Below are 18,482 nucleotides of genomic sequence, written 5' to 3'. Positions count from 1 at the left end.
ACTGCATGTTGTATATAGAAAATTCAGGCAATTTCTAGTGCCAACAGAATAATTTGAATAAATATAATCTAGCAACCACATTCTGAGGTGTATGTGAAGTGTGTTTTTTGAAGGATGGGATTATTCCTTGTTTTAAAAAGAAACTACACAGTGTTTGTGTGTGTGAGAGTCAGGCTAATTAACAGAAGTCACTGTGAGAGATCAGCGCAGGCACACAAAGGTCTATGCATGCTACGTAAAACAGCAGAGGGCACGGGTGATAAACAGTGCACCCTTGTGTCACTTCTCTTTCACTGGCCTCGCCGTGGCCCCGCACTGTCACACACTTGGTGCCAACTTTTACACTGAGTCGAGAAACCATTCAGCCCCGGAAAACAGCAGGGGAATTATTGACGGTTAGATCTCTATGGGAATGCTGAAGCGATGATGTCTTGGCAGGACAAGACTCTTTTTTCCTGTCTTTCATTCTCCCTCTTTCTCCTTCTTTCTCACTGTCTCTCTCTTCTTGGAAATTTGCCCAGGACAACAGCTGCTGCTAGTTGTGTGGCTGAAGATGATTTGGATTTATCCCGTGGTGGGAGTTCACTGCGGGCCAGGTGCTACCGTGGGATCCTTCTCAGGCTAAGAACCTCAAGCCAGCCATCTAATCCTCATTTTGGTCATTAGTGTGACGGTCCCTTGAGAAACCACATCAGTGGCTCGACAGCATACCTGGGAACCTTTGACTTTCTTGTCACGTGCATTAAAAGGGGAATTCGAAGAAACTTTAAAGTTGCACCAGAAAGACTGTCATGTGAAAACTGATCCATCGAAATCACAAAGAGGAGCTGCAACAGAAAAGACCATCCCACCCCCCAACTGAGAACTCATGCGTTTGCCCTTTTTTCCCCAAATGAAATTGGGTCTGGATCTTTCCTGCCCACAGGAAGTGACAAATCAAAGCTTGGCAGCAGAAATACCAGCAGTCTCCCAAACTGCAGTGAGAGAGCGCTCTGTTGTTAGAAAAGTGGATTTAACAAAGTTAGAGCATTTGCCTGTGTTGTCCCATATTCTTTTGGGATGAAGCAATCCCAGATCCACTGGATTTTTTGGGTACTGACATTCAAACTTTTCAAACAGTGAGGCCACAACTACATTTAAAGCCACTAACATGCAAAATTATCTGCTGCAGCTTGAATAACACCAGAGGGGAAACTGGGCAATGCCTCCAAAAGTGAGACAAGTTATTACACTGCCTAAGAAGACATTTTCCTAGAATTTCCCTGGCTTTTTTATGAGTTTTAAGTTTTTGCAAAACTTTATTAATCTAATTTTTAAGTACAAGCAAATCATGAAAATGTCTTTTATCTTTCCCAGACAATCTAATTTGATTACACTGTGGGAGTGCATTTTCACTGACTGCAAGAACTTTAAAGCTCTAAAACAATAGAGTATACTTTTCAAGTTTTTACAAAATGGCAAAAAAAATAAAAAAATAAAAAAATAAAAAAAAAATAAAAAAAAATAAAAAAGTTGTTTCAGTTCCTCTTAGCTTAGCATTATGGTATAATGATGCTGCATGGCCAGAATTTGATGCTGTTGGATCATTTCACCCGGAGACACAACAGACATGTTTGGTCAGAGCTGCAGATTTTTATGATGAAGTTTTGTTGGACATCAGCGGGTGATAAAAGTGTATGGCACAGTGTTTTTACTGTGACAGCCTTGATTCAGATCACTGTCAACTGAAGAGAGGACCACACGTCACATTTATGACAGTTTCATACTGCTGTACCAAGCTAAAGGGCAGGAGTGGCATAAGGGTGACACAAGGTGAAACTGAGAAAAAGTCCTTCACTACATCTTCATATCTCTTCTTACAAAAGTCATCTTGACACAGCCGTAAATGACAGGTTGATATATCATTTAATGGCACCTATGAGTCTAGTTTTTGTTAAAAATCATGACAAGAAAATCACCAAATATTTACTGCTGTTTACATTTGGACAATATGGGCATCAGAAACCATCTGGATGGATGGATGGCTGGCTGTCAAACACCATCTGCCCCACACACTTTGTGAGAGGAAAAATGTTGTGTAACATTGTTTTAACCAAATCAAAAGAACATGGGCTTATTTCCCTTGGATTAATATTAAAAAAGGCTGGTCTCAAATATCAGTTAAGCTCATATCAAACAAATGAATTCACCTGGGTGAAGGGAATGCAAAACATCACGCAGAGGATTTCTTGGTTTTGGCACAAGGGAAATCATTTGAGAATATCAGTGTCGGCTGCTTATGAAGGATCAAGGATTTTATTAATCTCTTACTGGGATGATTTATCAGCTGGGCCTGACATAGTTCACAAGTGCCTGAGAAGAGCAGATGAGGAATTGGCTGAACTAATGAGGAGCCAGGTTCAAACACTAGAGGGAGATACAGCTGCAGCATCAATCTCATCCTCACATGGGGTTGGCATTTGGTATATTTAGTATACAGGTTTATATACTCCAATCCTTTTTTTTTTTTTAACTGATTAACCAATTACTATTTTATTTAATTTTATATTATTTAATTTTATTTTATTTTATGTTGGGGAGTGGGAGTGGTATTCCAAGTTCTATTCAATACTGTTTTTTTTTTTTAAATATTTTATTTTTTCATTTATTTATCCCTATTATTTCCCTTAATTTTACTATTGTCTGATGTCCATATAGTCATTATCTAGGCCTTATTCAGCACATAGGAGGAACACTGTCTTTTACGTAAGCCATTGTTGTTGTTAAAAGACACATAGAGCTTGCTGTCTGTTCATTTCTGCAGAACAATGGCTTTATCTTCATGGTGATCTGACGAAAGGTAAACGACCAAGCAAACAAATGGTAAATGAATGTATTTTTACAACGCTTTTCCAGACATAGACATAAACATAGATGAAATTCTTGCGAGAGCTCTGACTTCTTCCACTTGCTCCACATATACGCTACAGCAGACTCGCTGCTACAGTCATTACAGCAGGCAGTGACACAGTTTGTAATTATTGTGTCATTAAGACCTTCACAAGCTTTTACAGGAGCCATTTTTAGCACGAGACAAACCATCTGTTATCACTGCCTGCTCAACTGGTAGAGCACCAAACACTGACGTCAGGCATGTTACATTCTCTCACGCTGTGGAATCATCTTTTACACACAACTGTCAGCCCTCTGCCCCCTACAACAAATGCACTCTAATCTGCTTTACTTTGACACTTAACTGCTGTAACCCTGGTGTAATGCACATGATCAGTGGAGGTGGACACTCTCATATGATCCTCCATACTGATGAAATAAATTATGAAAATATTCTCCTTTATTGCTCAAAAATTCGGATAAAAATCAAATATTCGGTGGTCAGAACGATGAGGTCATGTACGTACAGTGTCCACTGTTGTGCTCTTCAAACAATATGAATGAATGACAAGGTTCGTCTTCTCTGTTTTGTCTCCTACTTACGTGATTTTCACATTTCTCTTCACATTTTGTTGAATATTGTATGATCATTCCTACAGTGCAAAGACTTGCCCTTTTTCAATTATAGATAGACAACAAAACCATGGTAGCTTGCATTATAAAGCTATTACAGGGATAAATACTGGTTGTTTGGTGCACATCTTTAGCATGACACAGGGTAACCACATGTGCTCCATATGGTTATCATGCGCTCTGGTCTATAGCAGTCCACAATTATGCCATTTTAGCATATTCCATGAATTATGCACTGCATAAAAAAAGCACCTTGTTTTGTATTTTCTTGCGTACTGTCAAGGTGGTTTGAAAACTTCCCAGGTGATGTCATTCTTTCATGAAAGCAACGTAAGTTCAGTCATCCCATGCATGATTCGAGTGCTGGAAGAAGCCCAACATCAGTCAACCTGGGTGGAGAATGCAGGTGAAGAAATTCTGAGGAGGAACATTTTCAAAAAACACTTATATTGAACCTTTTTTTTTTTTTTTTTAAAGTATTATGTTTTTTTCCAAAGTGCAAGAATAGTGAAAGCCTTTTGATCTAGGAAAATGGCCATACATCAGAGAAACGGCTACCCCATTTGGGATGTTATCATGAATTCTTGTCTGTTTATTTGATGGACGGTGCCTTTTTTTTCTAACAAGAATAACAAGCAGAAAAACAGAGCAGGAAACTCTTCATATGTACACTTTTTACCATTTAAAACCATGGACATCTGGTTGGCTGCTGTCATCCTCATGCTAGTCAATGCAACACACATGGTAAGTCACTCAGCTTTTCAGAAGGCGTCTTATAGCTGCTGTGTCTCAAATTACATTAGAATTAAAAGTGAATTATTTAAATTGGTGTGAATTTCGTGGTTAGATAGTTGCAGCCAGTGAGTTTTGGTGTGGTTGGTTTTTAGTTTCTATTTTAGTTTCTGTCTAATGGTTTATGAAGGAAACAGGATCTGCAGTCACAGTAGAGTCATGTAAACCAACGTGTGCTCTGCACTGACATATCGGGCAGAGTAAACAAATGATGACTCATCTATGTTTGTCAGGTTAGGTCAACTCATCCAGAATGTTCCATTGTGCTCCTTCTCCTGGAGAGAGAAAACAAATGTAAACTGAAGATGAAGACCACTGGTGCAATGCCACTGCAGTCAGCCCATAATAAAACCGCAGGTACCTGTTCCTATAGACCCATAATGATGGCAGAATGACTAGAGTGATTTCTGTGTCCGGGACATCAGATACAGATAGGCTTATTTGTTTTGAGCAGTAGGTTGTGCGATGGAGTGGGATGGAGTGAGCTGCTGGCCCGCTGCCTCTGTAGGGGAAAGCACGTCCGTCCACTGCCCTCTGCCCCTGCTCAAGCCTGACAATCCTCCAGGTAAACATGAGGCCACCCATCACTCCTCAAAACAACCGGGACACTTAAAAACTGCCGCAAATACTGATTTCAAGTCAAGTTTTCAGGATGCCATGTAAACAAGCACCTGTGATGAACTGGTGACCTGTCCAGGGAGTTTCCTCTGCCTTCCGCCCAATCAGTGCTGGGATAAGCTCCAGCACCCCCCATGACCCTTATGAGGATAAGCAGTTTGGAAAATGAACGAATGAATGAATGAATGTAATCAAGCACCACAATGCCTTTCATTAAAAGAGACACCTCTAATTCTAACAACAAGTCCAATCAATAGGCAAAAGTGTGACACAGTGATATAATGCAGTGAAATTTAGGTTTAGCTTAAAAGCTGTACACCTATAGACTGTATATGATAGCAGTGATGATGTGTTCAATAAAAAAAAAAATTGTTGTATGATACTGACTTGCCATAAATTATAAAGTTTGCTTTTTCAGCACATGGCAAAGTTGTAAATTAATGAGGGAGTAGCTGAAAAACAATATGCACTCTGTGAATTGTCCCAGACTGTATGTTGCAAGTAGGTTTCCAGTTTTTTTTCTTTTTACAGTACTCATCACAAGGAACTGTACAATGCAAGGATGGAGTAAACCAAGTTTGCCATATTACATAGCCTGTTACTATGAGGACTATGTGGAGGAAGAGGCTACAGGGAACGAGGTAAATACAGAATGGAGGAATTAACTAAAAACTTAAACTCAAGCTTGTTCAGTCTTTGCCACTGGAGAACCTGTGACTTAGCTTCCGCCTGCATGTGTTTACTAAATATTTCATCTTTTGTTCCAGCAAAGCTACTTTGATACTCTGATGCTGATCTACAGCGTTGGATATGGAGCGTCTCTTGCTGCTCTCTTCATCGCCATTCTGGTTTTCTGCTGCTTCAGGTGGGCTTTGCCATCTGAAAGCCGTTTAATCACATGGATAAGTATAATCAGAACATGATGGCTGAGGTGTTTGAATGTAAAATTAAAATATAAAATGTTAATGATCTGCTATAAATGAAACAGCTGAATTTAACCCGACATTAGATGAAATGAGCCAAGTGAGAAAGCCTGTCAGATATTCTGTGTATGTATAGCTTTCACCACCATAGGATTTCTCATCCTTTAACCTCATCTCATAGGAAGTTACTGTGTACACGCACCTACATCCACATCAACCTGTTCTCCACGTTCATACTCCGAAGCCTGGCTGTATTCATCAAAGACGCGGTGTTGTTTGCAGACAAGAACGTGGACCACTGCACGGTCTCCACAGTAAGGCCAGAAGCCATTTTCGGTGGATTTGAACTGTTCTGCAGCCTTCAGGGCAAGAATGTCTGTCACAAGTTCTTTGTTTCCTATCAGCCAAAGTGTAAAGCAGCGGTGACCTTCTTCCAGTATTGTGTTTTGGCTAACTTCTTCTGGTTGCTGGTGGAGAGCCTCTACCTGCAGACGCTGCTGGTCTTCACCTTCACTCACAAGAGGACACTCTTTTGGGTCTATGCCGTCATAGGCTGGGGTAAGCTGTGTGTATACATACCTCTGTGTGTGTCTATGCACCTGTGTTGGGCTTTATTTCAGCAGGTCTGATTTTTCTTTCAGGCACTCCGTCAGTAACTATTGTAATCTGGGCGCTGCTAAAAAATCAGTTCGACAACGAGGGGCAAGTAAAAATCAATAGACACTCTACTATACAGAACAGTATGAAAATGATCTCTTTGATAATGCATGATGTTTCTGTTTGAGCAGCTGCTGGGATAACCTAGATAGCGGCTTGTGGTGGATAATCAAGACTCCCATCCTACTCTCTATCTTTGTAAGACATGTAATTTTCACTCCTTTCCCTTATTTGTATCGCATCAGGCTGAATCACAAAGTGGGGTTGAGATAGACAACAGTGCCTCATACTGCTTAAATGAGATCCTCTTCTAGATTTACCCAAAAACCAAGAGCAAAATACAAACTGTCTCCTAAACTGCAGCAAGTGAAGAAGCTGGGCTTATCACTTGTCATTGGTAGATATTTTGCATCTGTTGTATTTGCATGCTTCTCCCACAGTATATGCAGCTCTTGATATCTTTGTCATTTGACTCACAGATAAACTTTGTGATCTTCATGAACATCAGCAGGATCATTGTTCAGAAAACAAAGGCTCCGCATGTGAACCAAAGTGAGGGACCGTCGTACAAGTAAGACGGGATGTTTTGATGTGTCTGCCAAATTGGACTGCACTTCTCTCCTGTCCAGTCTTTCATTCGTTCGCGCTCCTCTCTTGTTGCCTGCTGCCCTCTGCAGGAGGCTGCTCAGATCCACGCTGCTGCTCGTCCCTCTGTTTGGCTTACACTACGTTGTCTTCGCCCTTTTCCCTGACAGTGTAGGCACAGGGCCTCGACTCTACCTGGAGCTGCTTCTTGGATCCTTCCAGGTACCAGATCTTTCCACCGCTTACCCATCAAGTAACAGATCAGTCTACACAATTCACTGTTTACTGTAGTCTCTGTTTGCTCAAATAGCTTTTAATGAAGACAGAATTGTTGATGAAAGACATTACTTACCTAAAAACCAACCTGTACTCATGTCTATTTTTTTTTTTTTTTTTTTTTTTTGCCATTTACAACTATCCATTTATAATTTTCTGTAGTTATGTTAATGATAAATGTGGGTTTTATTGCTCAGTCTCAGTCAGTCTCAATCAGTCTCTCTCTCTCTTTTTTTTTTTTTTTTTTTTTTTTTTTTTACAAAAGCCCCTCTAGGTACAGGTGTTGAATTTTATCATCCACTACAAACAGGATATGATACTTGTATTTGATAGCTGGTTTAGTTTGTCTATGTACATTGTATGTAGACAAAGATAAATGACTAAATAAATACATCGATTCATACATAACTTGAAATTTCCATTTTGTTACAGGGTTTTATTGTTGCTTTGTTGTACTGCTTTTTAAATGGAGAGGTAAGTTAGCACAGTACAGCGCTTTTTTCAATACCACGTTTGTCAAAATGAACCATCAAAGAACTGTTTATTTACTTTCAGGTCCAAAATGAGATCCGGAGGGCGATGAGAGGTTGCTGGCCTGAAATAAAAACCAGTGCCATCGATCTGCAAACCCAAGAGTGTGTCCCCTAAACTCAAGAAGAGAAAAGAGATGATGAGATGGATCTTTTCCCCACAATGTTTGTAGCTGTGCACGTGTTCATTCTCTTTATATGACACTAATTTACTCTCTTTCTTGACATTACTTCTCATGTAAAACAGTAAGACGTTTGTGGAAGTAACACACACACAAGTTGACTATTGTATTGTCTCACTATGCACCATTTTAGAAAGGCCCTAGTAATCACCCAAAAGCATGCTATGCCAAAGTGGGTACTTTCTGGTACTTTATCCAAATGTACTTCAAGGTACTCACTTTGGGGTACATCTGAGTAACATTTGGAGTATTTTGGTGTATTTGTCAGTACTTTGGGTGATTACCAGGACCCTTGCCTTCTCTAACAACACCTGGCAGGAGGCGTACACCTGCCCATATAGCCATTAAGGAAACACTTGAGCCCTCATCCTGTTGTGTAGCAGGATGCGCCTGTGTTTTAATTTACCACAAGATGGCGCTAAGTATCCACAGAGGGAAAGGGATCAACAGTTAACATAATAATTAAAGCAAGCCAGATCTGATGAATATGTTAATGTGCTCTCTAATTATTCTGTTCTTCATTGAAAAGTGACTGTAAAAGACTGTACGGTTGTACATGAATCAGTGATTGAATATGTTTTCGATGTTTTGTAATTTCTGAGTCTGTCTCATTCTTTCATCCATGTATGTATTTATTCAGAGGCCATTTGTTCAAAATGACCGCCTTACCTCTTGAAGAAGTCACGTCTTCATTTTGTGTCAATATTGCACCATCATCATAGCGGAGCAACAGAGTCTGGGATTAGATTTCTGTCAGATTAGATTTCAGGAGGGAGGCTGCAAGTGTGAACACATGAGATGACGAGGTTGAGGAGGGTGACTTCTGTTAGCTGGAAGCCATCCCTGACAAACATGTTTTTTTTTTTTTTTTTTTTTTTTTTACATTTATTTTTTTAGCCATTTCTATGAGATTATGCCTTGTTTCATAATGTCAACAACAGGATCATGTGAGCATCACTGTTGTCTCTTATGAATCTGATAAAATTGTTGTGTAAATAAAGTTGGCATGGGTCCAGGGGTCCGTTTTATGTTTCTGATGAGCTGTGAATCGATTATCAGCACCTTAGGCGACTGTCTGCATAGCCCTTCTTGGCTTAAGAAAATGAGATAGTTTGCAGACATGGAAAGGAGAACGTGGGAAAATTACAGCAGGCTCCATTTCCAAGAAACAGATCACACCCCGTTAAATGTTTGTAATCACAGATGTCATTTTCCTTGTATTATCATACTACACACCTTTCAGCCAAATATAGATTTCACATTGGCAAGATTCCTTAGCCAAACAAACCATATGACGTACGCTGATGCAGTCCTCTCTACTGGATATACAGGCCTGGTAGATGTTTGTCAAGTCCAATAAGAAATAATCCCCTTTTTACACCATAATTTCTACCTAAAGGTTGAATTTTGACCATTTATCTGTGTTAAATACATGGAAAACTGTGTTGTTCATCCTCAGTCTTACCAACACATGATTACCAGCACAGGATTGGTGCCAAATGCATTTTAGATTCTGAGATTTTTTTATTTATTTTTTTTTTTTTTTGTGAGATGCTCGATACATATGCTTGTCTGCATTCTGTAATGCCTATAATTAACATTTTAATCACGAATATTCCATCAAAATATTGGCTTATGGCAGAAGTAAAATCACTGACTTAAACAACAATAATAAAGCCACTCATTCACCATAAAAAGAACAGCCTACATTGGATTTGTTATTCCTGCACTTGTCTCACAAAATGAAAATAATAACACTGAAGCTTAGGCTAATGCGTCCAAGCTGCTTTACCATGATGCTGTAAACACAATATTGTAAATTCACTGGATTATATCCGCGTGACAGTTATGCTGCGTCATTAAAAGATAGGAGGAGTATTTTTCAACCCATGCCATATTAAAATGTAGATTCACATCACTGGTGGATGTCATCATCGGAGAGATAGAGTCATATCAGCTCGTCTCGGGACATTCACCCCACCTGTCCTACATCACTGAAAGGAAAATGAAAGTGGTCGTGCTGCCCCCTGGTGGCTGTATTCTCAGCTCACGTACTGCTCATCTGCTACATCTTTTATTTATCACAGAGTACATTGATTTGATTGAGTGATAAAGATTCATCTTCCATGCAAAACAATTACCTCATTAATTGAAAGTACTCTTGGGCTCTTAAGAGTAACTTGAGGCTTCCTTTACAGTTATTATTGTAATAAACTTTCTTCTATGTTAAATGTAATATCATTGAACCTGTTCAGATGCAGTCCATGCAGATAATTGTTCTGGGAAATTGCTATTTGTGTTTTAGTAAATGGAAAAAAGTGAATGTGGTGTTTCTCAAGATGTGACAGAATCAGGCTTCCTCCCATTTCAGTGTAATTTTCCAAAACACAAACTAAATGCAGCTTGTAGGAAGAACAAGGCAGGCGCTGCTCAGACTCTCTCCCTGCTTCTCGGACAGTCAAAAAATATGTTAAAAAAGAAACTAATCATGTGGAAACAACAAAATCTGTCAGGAATCCAGAAGTCCAAACTTTTTTGCACATGCACAAATTTTAATAGCTACACATCTACAAGTTGCTTGGTGTAGATCTTGTACACATTCAGATGCTGACATGCACAAGATGCAAAATACAGCAATGACTGAAACATTTGCAGATATTATAAAAATGACCCGTATATTATCTTGCATCCATCAGGGTAGTCTTTTAAGGGGAAAAAAATAATGCAGATGCAAAAGAACAGGAAATACAATGTGCACACTTATCCACGTCTGCAGCGGGCACTATCCCCGTCTCATCTGCGTCTCAGGCGGCGTTTCAGGGGCTGTTTTGTGACCAGAAAACTGTCATCCCACAGGAAACAGCTTTATTCCGCTTTGGGCGCTGAGCTGTAATAAAAGAAAGAAAAGCGGAAATGCGCAGCGGACCGAGCGGCACAGGTGTGAGTCCATGTTTCGCAGCTGAAGTGTCAGAAGGCTCGGACGCGTTGATCCTACCTGGAGCAACGCTCAGGTTTCACTCAAGACAGCACAGTGCGTCAGCAACAGCTGTCCTGCAGCCCCGCACTGGCTGCCAGAACGGGAGAATTACGTCCTCAGGAAAAGGCTTGACGGAACACTTGATTTTTTTCTCCCTTTTTTCAGGACTTTCTTGAATTCTGTGGGAATATTCAGATTAGTGTGCAAGGTAATCCGCCACCTGCACTCTTGTGACTTGCATGGGTTGTGGAGTCTCGAGATGAGTCCTGCATGTATCTCAGAATCTGAAACTGTCCTGTCAAGTTGAAACGGGGTTTAACTTACAACTTTGGAGTAGCTTTGCTCGATTGTTTACCTTTTTTGTGCTATTTTTAAATGTCGCCCCTGACTCGAAAAAACTCCGGCTTTTATTTTTATGTTTCCCTTTCTCGCCTTGAGATGGTCTGATTTTGCATCGTCATAATTTTAAGCTTGTAGGGGGGAAATAGGAGAATGATTTTGAGCATTAGTTGGGCTTTTCTGTCTGTCTTGTTGGACAACAGTTCAGGTTACTTAGATACTCAGATTTAGATACTCTAATTCACAGAGGTATGAATGATTTGGCTACATTGTTTCATAAAAGGCAGTTGTCATTTAGAAGAGATTGTTATTTTTTGTGTTTTGTATTGTATTTGCACATAAAATTATCTGACCACGAGTAATGCCAAAGAAATGAAAGGCACAGACACCTTTTAATATGACCACCTTTGTTCTAATAATAAACATGGACATGTAATTGAGCTTAGGTCATATTTGGGATTGGTAGATTTATGGCTTCTCAACGTGTTTTTAGGCTTGTGTGTGTGTGTGTGTGTTGTGTGCACATTTGTAGGTGTGTGCATGCATAGTTACAGGGCTTGTGCAGGCCGTGCTGGTGTTAGGGCACAGTGGCACCTGGGATTGGTGCAGCTGCACATGAGCATCGCAACAAGCTCACGTCGTTCACCTGCCAGGTGAATGTCTCATCTTAGAGACATGCTGGCTGCCAGCGGTCCTCTGGCCAGTGCCGACTCTTTCAACCTTCTCAATCCCCACCATGCCTCCTCCCCTGGGGGGAGGGTTTTATTTTTAGCCCCTGTCTTCATGGCAGATGGGCAAGATATTGTGATGCTGTGGATGCTCGTACCCCTCCGTTTCTCTGCTGCTAATCCATGTTGCCCATATCAGAGGTTGTGGGACTACATGCAGACAGCCAGGTCCCAAGCGAAGTGGATCCTTGAACTCCCTGGAAGACATGGACATTGGCCGTAGCCCTCTGTTCGATCTTTTCAGCAGGACACTAAATGTTATGTAACAGGATGAGTCTGTTGAGTGGAGCCCAAACAACAGGGCCAGTGCAGATTTCAAGATGGATGGGGATCATCAGGTGGTGTTCTTACTGTCCTTTGGCCTTTCTTTGCAAATCCTCTTTGCCTAACATGTTTATTGGCTTTTTTATGACTCGGGTCCTCTGTATTTTCCACTAAAAATCTTATTTTTTTATCAACAAATGTTTGATAGATGGCACTAAATACACCATATTTAGCAGGTTTCAACACTGTATGATAGGTGTTAAATGCAACCATGTATAAAGATATAGTAGTGGTCTTCCTCTGCTCGAGTGTGTCTCTGTGTGTGTGTGTTTCCCATCACATGTTCTTGGACGCAGAAGGTGTTGGTTTTGAGTTTCTTTCACCAAGTAAACCCATGTGACTGCTTGGCTTGTCCTCTGTATTTTCCAGAGTAGTCGAAAGGTGAAGTAAGGTTAAAGATAAGGCAAACATTTTTTGTCCTCAAAATTTACTGTCTGAGGTGCCGAGTGTTCCGATTTGTCATAGTTCTCATTTGCCCCTCGTTTGGATTGGTCCCATGAGAATATCCTGGCATATCACTTTCCATCAAAGTGATACTGAAATGTTAAACTGTCTCTGAAAACCTAGTCTTTATAGTGGTCACATCGGGCCATCATATCATCATATCTTTGGTTGTTCAAGTTGACTGCACTTGTGATACAAAAACAGCCCCTTTCCAGGCTGCAGTGCCCTTCAAAGGACTTGATTGGTGTAATGAATATGATAATAGCTCCCGCTGGTCTTTCACAAGCTGGATGGAATATTCTCCATGTCATAGCCACATCCAGTCGACTCCAGTTTCTGAACTGTGAGTGCAGAGGGCCAAATGGGTCAAGCTGGGGTACAAGAAATCTCTTTGGATTGTTGAATCTGGTTGTATCAAGAGCACCAAGTTAGCGGAATGGCAAACTACCTCATGAGACCAAAACATGTGCTTGTTTATACGAAAAACATTTTAATTTCTAGCCCACAAAGTTATTTTACATGGCTTGTGGATTGTCATCCACTAATTAAGATCAATGGCCATGCTATTTTAGCATCCTTAATGATATAAGCTTAATGTGCTCTCAATAGCCAGTGATGTTGCACTTCCATTTTTGCTGCACACAGGGAAGATATTTTCATATTTTGTGAATGCAGTGACAAATATGTGACGAAAAAGGAGACTAGCAAACTAGGTAGAAATTACAGAGAGAAACAGAAGAGCAAACATGGACTAAATTTGAACCTATGCAGCACGCTGACTATATGTAGTGTTGGTCTAGCGCCTAGATTAAGGAGGAATCATTGTGTGTTTTACATAAGTACTCCAACAGCCAAAGCATGCATGGCTGGCTGCTGTCTAAAGTCGGGATTTAAATTTCAGTGGGCTTGTGTATCTTTGATAGCCATCTGTTGTCTGCACCAGGCAGATTGCTCTTGGTCTTCACAGCTCCTCGGTACGCAGCGACACAGGCATACCATGAATGACAGCAACTGTCCTCAGCGTGACCATAATGCATGTGAGAATACTTAATATTCTTATTGAGCTTACTACTGTGTTCATTTCTACTGAAAATACCAATAAAAAAACACGCACAAAAACAAGGGCATGGCCTTATCTAATTCTTGACTGAGTGAACAAGTTCATCATGTTCAGTCTCAATGCAGCTTTAATCCTGTCTTGATGGTTTTGAAGTAAGTACCTTGCCTCTCACTGAGTGTTACATACAATGACATGGTAGGAAGCAGTAACAGGTGGAGAGGTCTGTTAATGTGCCCCCCTATAGGGTTTGAAATACAAGGTTAACTGGTGGGTGACAGGGTGTTGAAGAGAGCAGGGAGAGAGCGAACTACAGTGCTGCGATTTGACCCCGTGAGAAAATAGGGGAATAGGAGCACTGCAAATGTCAAAGGACGTGTGGATAAAAGCCCTTGTTTGCTCTGTAGATCTTTAGTTTACAACTTCACTACATTCCAGGCATGGTAAGTGCTATATAGCAACAAGATTGAGATGTGAACTTGTCCCACGGTGCCACTGGACATGTTTTTAGTTGCACTAAATTCCAGGCATCTCAGGGGATCCAGAAAGAAAAAATATTAGGCACATAACCACCCACAGTATCACTTTCTCAATTAAAATCATATCTACCCAAGTACGCAACAATGAGGAATTGTACATCAGTATTTCTCAAGCTGTACTACGAGGTAGGCAGGAATATGAAGCAATATATCTGCATGTTTGGATTTCCAAAGGAAGCACAAAACGCCTTTTTCTGGTCTCATGTTTCACTGATGACATTTGACTATTTAACACCCCAGACACTGAAAACCACTGAAATGAGGCAGTCCAGATTTAGGTTTCTTACATGTTCATGGGTATAGAGCACAGCGTCTCTTGCTGTGTGAACTTTTCCTGCCCTTTTGGCAAAAGCCTAAATCTGCTTTAGTTAGTTTTACGGATAGGAATATTGGAATTCACATTCCATGGCCAGCTAGTGTGACGAAGGAGTGTGCACATTACCCCCATCTATATCCTCAACTGGAATGTCACATGGCACCCTGGCCTTCACTGACATGCATGGTGACATATATATTACGGTCTGAGGTGGCTTCAGAAATCTTGAATTCCCTCTCTCTCCTGCAGCTTGCCACCTGTCCTTGTTACGATTACCTCCAGAGATCAAACGAGCATTGTCATGAAATGAGGTGATTCTCCTCAATCAGATAGTCATTAAAAGAAACATGACATGGCAATTTTCTTTTTTTAAAATTTGATGAAACTGAAATACAAACAGGACTCTCCATTTTGTGGTCTTCAGCACTTAATGTTGCAGTTAAATATATTCAGTGATCAGCATGAGCCTGATATACAGAATCTATTTTGACTGACATTGAATATCCTCATTTCTAAGTTTATGCTGTTACCCTCGGGTCTTGCGTGTGCAGAAAAGTACACTAACAGACGTCGCTACAAATGTTAACATGGTGCCAGATGGTATCATTTACTTAATTGACACAGGAGACAAGGCAGCGCTGTCTTAGTGCCTTCCAGAGAAGAGCTTTCACTCCTTTTTTGTGATTGTCAACCTTTCAATAAAAGTACCTGCTGTTTGATTGGATGGGTTGTGATGGCCTCCCGATTAATGATGTGACATAATGCGATCAGGAAATGTTTCCCATAAGCCTCTGGGAAACAAATCCATGCTCAGGATGTGTATTTTAAGGCTGGCCCGCCATCCAAGGCAGCGGGGCCCATGACTCCCAGAATGGGGGTCTTGAAATGGGATGATGAGGGGGAGGCTAGAGCCTGAGAAGGGGAGGGAGGGAATAGAAGTAGGAGTAGGATGGCCCAGGATGCCTTGTTCACAGGAGACGGAAACGGCGCTGTGCAACCTTGTTGTTAAAGGTAATGAAGCCGAAGGGTGTTTTTGGAGGGAAAAAAGAAAATACAGATATATATAGTGGTGTTTTTTGTGTGTTTGTGTTAGAGTGTGTGTGTGTGTAGGTGAACAGAGAGGGGCGCGCTGCTGATGGGAGCCTGAGTGATGGGGCTTAGGAGGAATGATGGATGTTTGAGTAGTATGAAAGGGAGATTTAGAGCCTCAGGTGTCATGTAGCGGAGGGGGGCAGATGGGTGTAAGTGTGGGTGGGGGTGTGCAGAGGCGGAAGCTCAGTGGGTTTGGGGCCCCATGTAAAATAGAAGGTAGTGGAGCTTGGAGTTAGCCCGGTAAGTTAAGTTGGCTTGCTGTCCTGTTTATCGGAGGGATGTGAGGCAGAGAGTGAAGGCTCAGCCAGGAAGGAATGAGCAGAGTCATCGGGCTTCTGTAACACGATGCTTTGTCTTGATTGCCTGTAGCAGCTGGGCAGCCACCGTATCTGTGCGAATGTGTGCGTGTCCTCGTGTGTGTGTGAATGCGTGATTTTCTGTTATAAGTGGGCTTGTGTGAGTGCGTATCTCAGTATCCATGTAGGTTTAATCCGTGGCTGTCACTGTGCATCAGCCTATGTAATTCACAGCCGAATCTACCTTTTTTATCTTATGTGTGAACTCAGAGTCTGTTATCTGTTTTGGTGTCTAACATCATGTCTATATTATCATCCTTGTAGTCCCTGCTCCTCCTTAGTATATATATTTTTTAATTTATGCAATTTGTATCTCAGTTGCAGAAAGTGATTGTTATTGCAAGTTGTGATGCCTCCAGCTGACAAACCAAAATGTGATGCTGTAAGAATAGCTTTCCTTGGAGTTCTTTTTTAAGTGTACCTATTAGGGCACTTTTATAGCCTACTACTGTAACAGATGCTTTCAAAATACATTTCAGGTAGCCTCAAATCCATTTCCTTCTAAGGAACAGGCCAAGCTTTAGCAAGATTATTTTGTGTTTCATCATTACGGTACATTTTCAAGTGGAATGTTCATATGATTCTCATCAAAGCAAAATAATGCATCATATATGTGATTTTGTCCTTTTTTTTCCCAGTTCACCTATGTGTACATAGTTCTTTATTTGGAGCATTCATTCTCTGATGACAACATGATTTAATTGTTCAGCTATACATTTCATTAGATTCCACAAGAAGATTTTATAAATAACCATTGTATCAGTAATTATGATATCAGGAACCTAACCTTAGCTGCTCCTGGGAAAGCCAAGAGGTCTTGACTGGTTGCTAAACACGTAAAGGATGTAAGCAAAGACACTTGGCTGGTGCAGGGAGTGTCTGCTAAGCTAATAAGTAATTTGATGTACACATGTAATGTCAGGGTTTCCTTGGTGCTGTGGGAAAGTATTCTGTCAAAGCCTCAACTGCTCCTGACTGCAGCTCATTACTTTGTCAGTACCTTGACACTTTTATGTGGGTCACCTTCCATCCCGCTCGTGGGGTAGCCGGGGGAGGGGTGCAGGGTGGGAGCGAGGTGGTGGTGGTGGTGGTGGTGGTGGTGGGGGGGGGGGGGTTGGACGTGGATCAAGGCAACAGGGCCTGTGATCATTACCAGCACTCAACACACATGTAGACATAAACCATGAGTGCAGATGCAATGCACACGCACACGCACACACACAGCACACACACACACGCACGCACACACACACACACACACACACACACACACACACACACACACACACACACACACACACACAGACTGCTGCTCCTGTCTCACAGTCTGTATATCCTAATAGCTATAAGTTTCAGTCGATGATTAATGTTTCTTTAAAGTTGTCAAATAAATCAGATTTTAAAAAAGTTACACTACAGTGCATACGTATTTAAGAACCAATAACTAATTTTTTGAGGGTTGCTGTAATGCCTGGTCTAGTCACTTCTCAAGCTCGTTAATATGGTCTGCTCATATTATTTGTAAAAAGGTTTGTGAGCCAAAGTTGTTGTCATATACTTAAATGATGTGCTGTGTGCCTTGCTGTGTTGGATGCTTTGCTCAGTTGTATTTTTATGCTGCTTTTCTACAATATTTGCAATATGTTCTCCATGCTGTGCAAATTCTTACATATCAGAGAAATTTAAATTAATACCTTAAGCTGAAAGCATAAAACCAATCTTGCATCTCCCTTCATATGTTCAGCATTTCTCAAACCAATGTATATATATATATATATATATATATATATAAAAAGCTAAATAAACTACTTACAGATAAAGCCTCATGTAAGAGAACCTGTGTAGCACTGGCCTGCACCTTTACTGAACTGGAGACTCATTAGATTGTTCATCAGCCAGGTGTCCCACTCATCTGATGTTACACAGGGGCTTCAAAGTGTCAGAGGATTTCACAGCATGAAGAATTTCAGAATTAGAGTTTTCAAATCTGTTTTGCTGTTTTTGAGAAATAGCTCCAGGTTTCAGCACCTTTATTTACCATGATGCATGTCATTTAAATTTCTTTTGGACGACATCCAACACCAGTCACAGTGAGTACATGATACAAAATAGCGAGTTTTGGGGTCAAGTATTTCTTTAAGGTATTTTTATTGGTTATGTGTCATGCTTTCTATTTTCTTCCCTTTTTCTCCAGCTCCCTCTAGAGAGACCCCGGTGTGGTGGTATCCCTTCGCGATGCGAAG

General features: G+C 40.8%; 1 protein-coding gene across 1 annotated transcript; it reads left to right on the top strand.

The window, feature by feature from the left end:
• The first annotated feature begins 4,194 nt into the window (after positions 1-4,194).
• On the top strand, positions 4,195-8,003 carry ghrhr2 (growth hormone releasing hormone receptor 2). Its single transcript, XM_030078360.1, has 13 exons — positions 4,195-4,248; positions 4,530-4,653; positions 4,754-4,861; positions 5,446-5,555; positions 5,682-5,779; positions 6,019-6,151; positions 6,242-6,395; positions 6,479-6,539; positions 6,626-6,692; positions 6,974-7,065; positions 7,172-7,301; positions 7,788-7,829; positions 7,911-8,003. Exons 1-13 carry the CDS (start codon positions 4,195-4,197, stop codon positions 8,001-8,003), a joined length of 1,266 nt encoding a protein of 421 aa, XP_029934220.1.
• Positions 8,004-18,482: the final 10,479 nt, after the last annotated feature.

Source organism: Myripristis murdjan, chromosome 19 (assembly GCF_902150065.1).
Source record: "Myripristis murdjan chromosome 19, fMyrMur1.1, whole genome shotgun sequence".
NCBI classification, from domain to species: Eukaryota; Metazoa; Chordata; class Actinopteri; order Holocentriformes; family Holocentridae; genus Myripristis; species Myripristis murdjan.
The sequence above is the reverse complement of the archived record's forward strand: the minus strand, read 5'-3'. Positions and strand labels throughout refer to the sequence as shown.

Coding starts and splice junctions, on each gene's coding strand:
- ghrhr2 (XM_030078360.1), top strand. CDS start 4,195: ATGGACATCTGGTTGGCTGCTGTCATCCTCATGCTAGTCAATGCAACA. Junction 6,540..6,625: donor AATCAGTTCGACAACGAGGG/GCAAGTAAAAAT, acceptor CTGTTTGAGCAG/CTGCTGGGATAACCTAGATA. Junction 7,066..7,171: donor AGTGAGGGACCGTCGTACAA/GTAAGACGGGAT, acceptor TGCCCTCTGCAG/GAGGCTGCTCAGATCCACGC.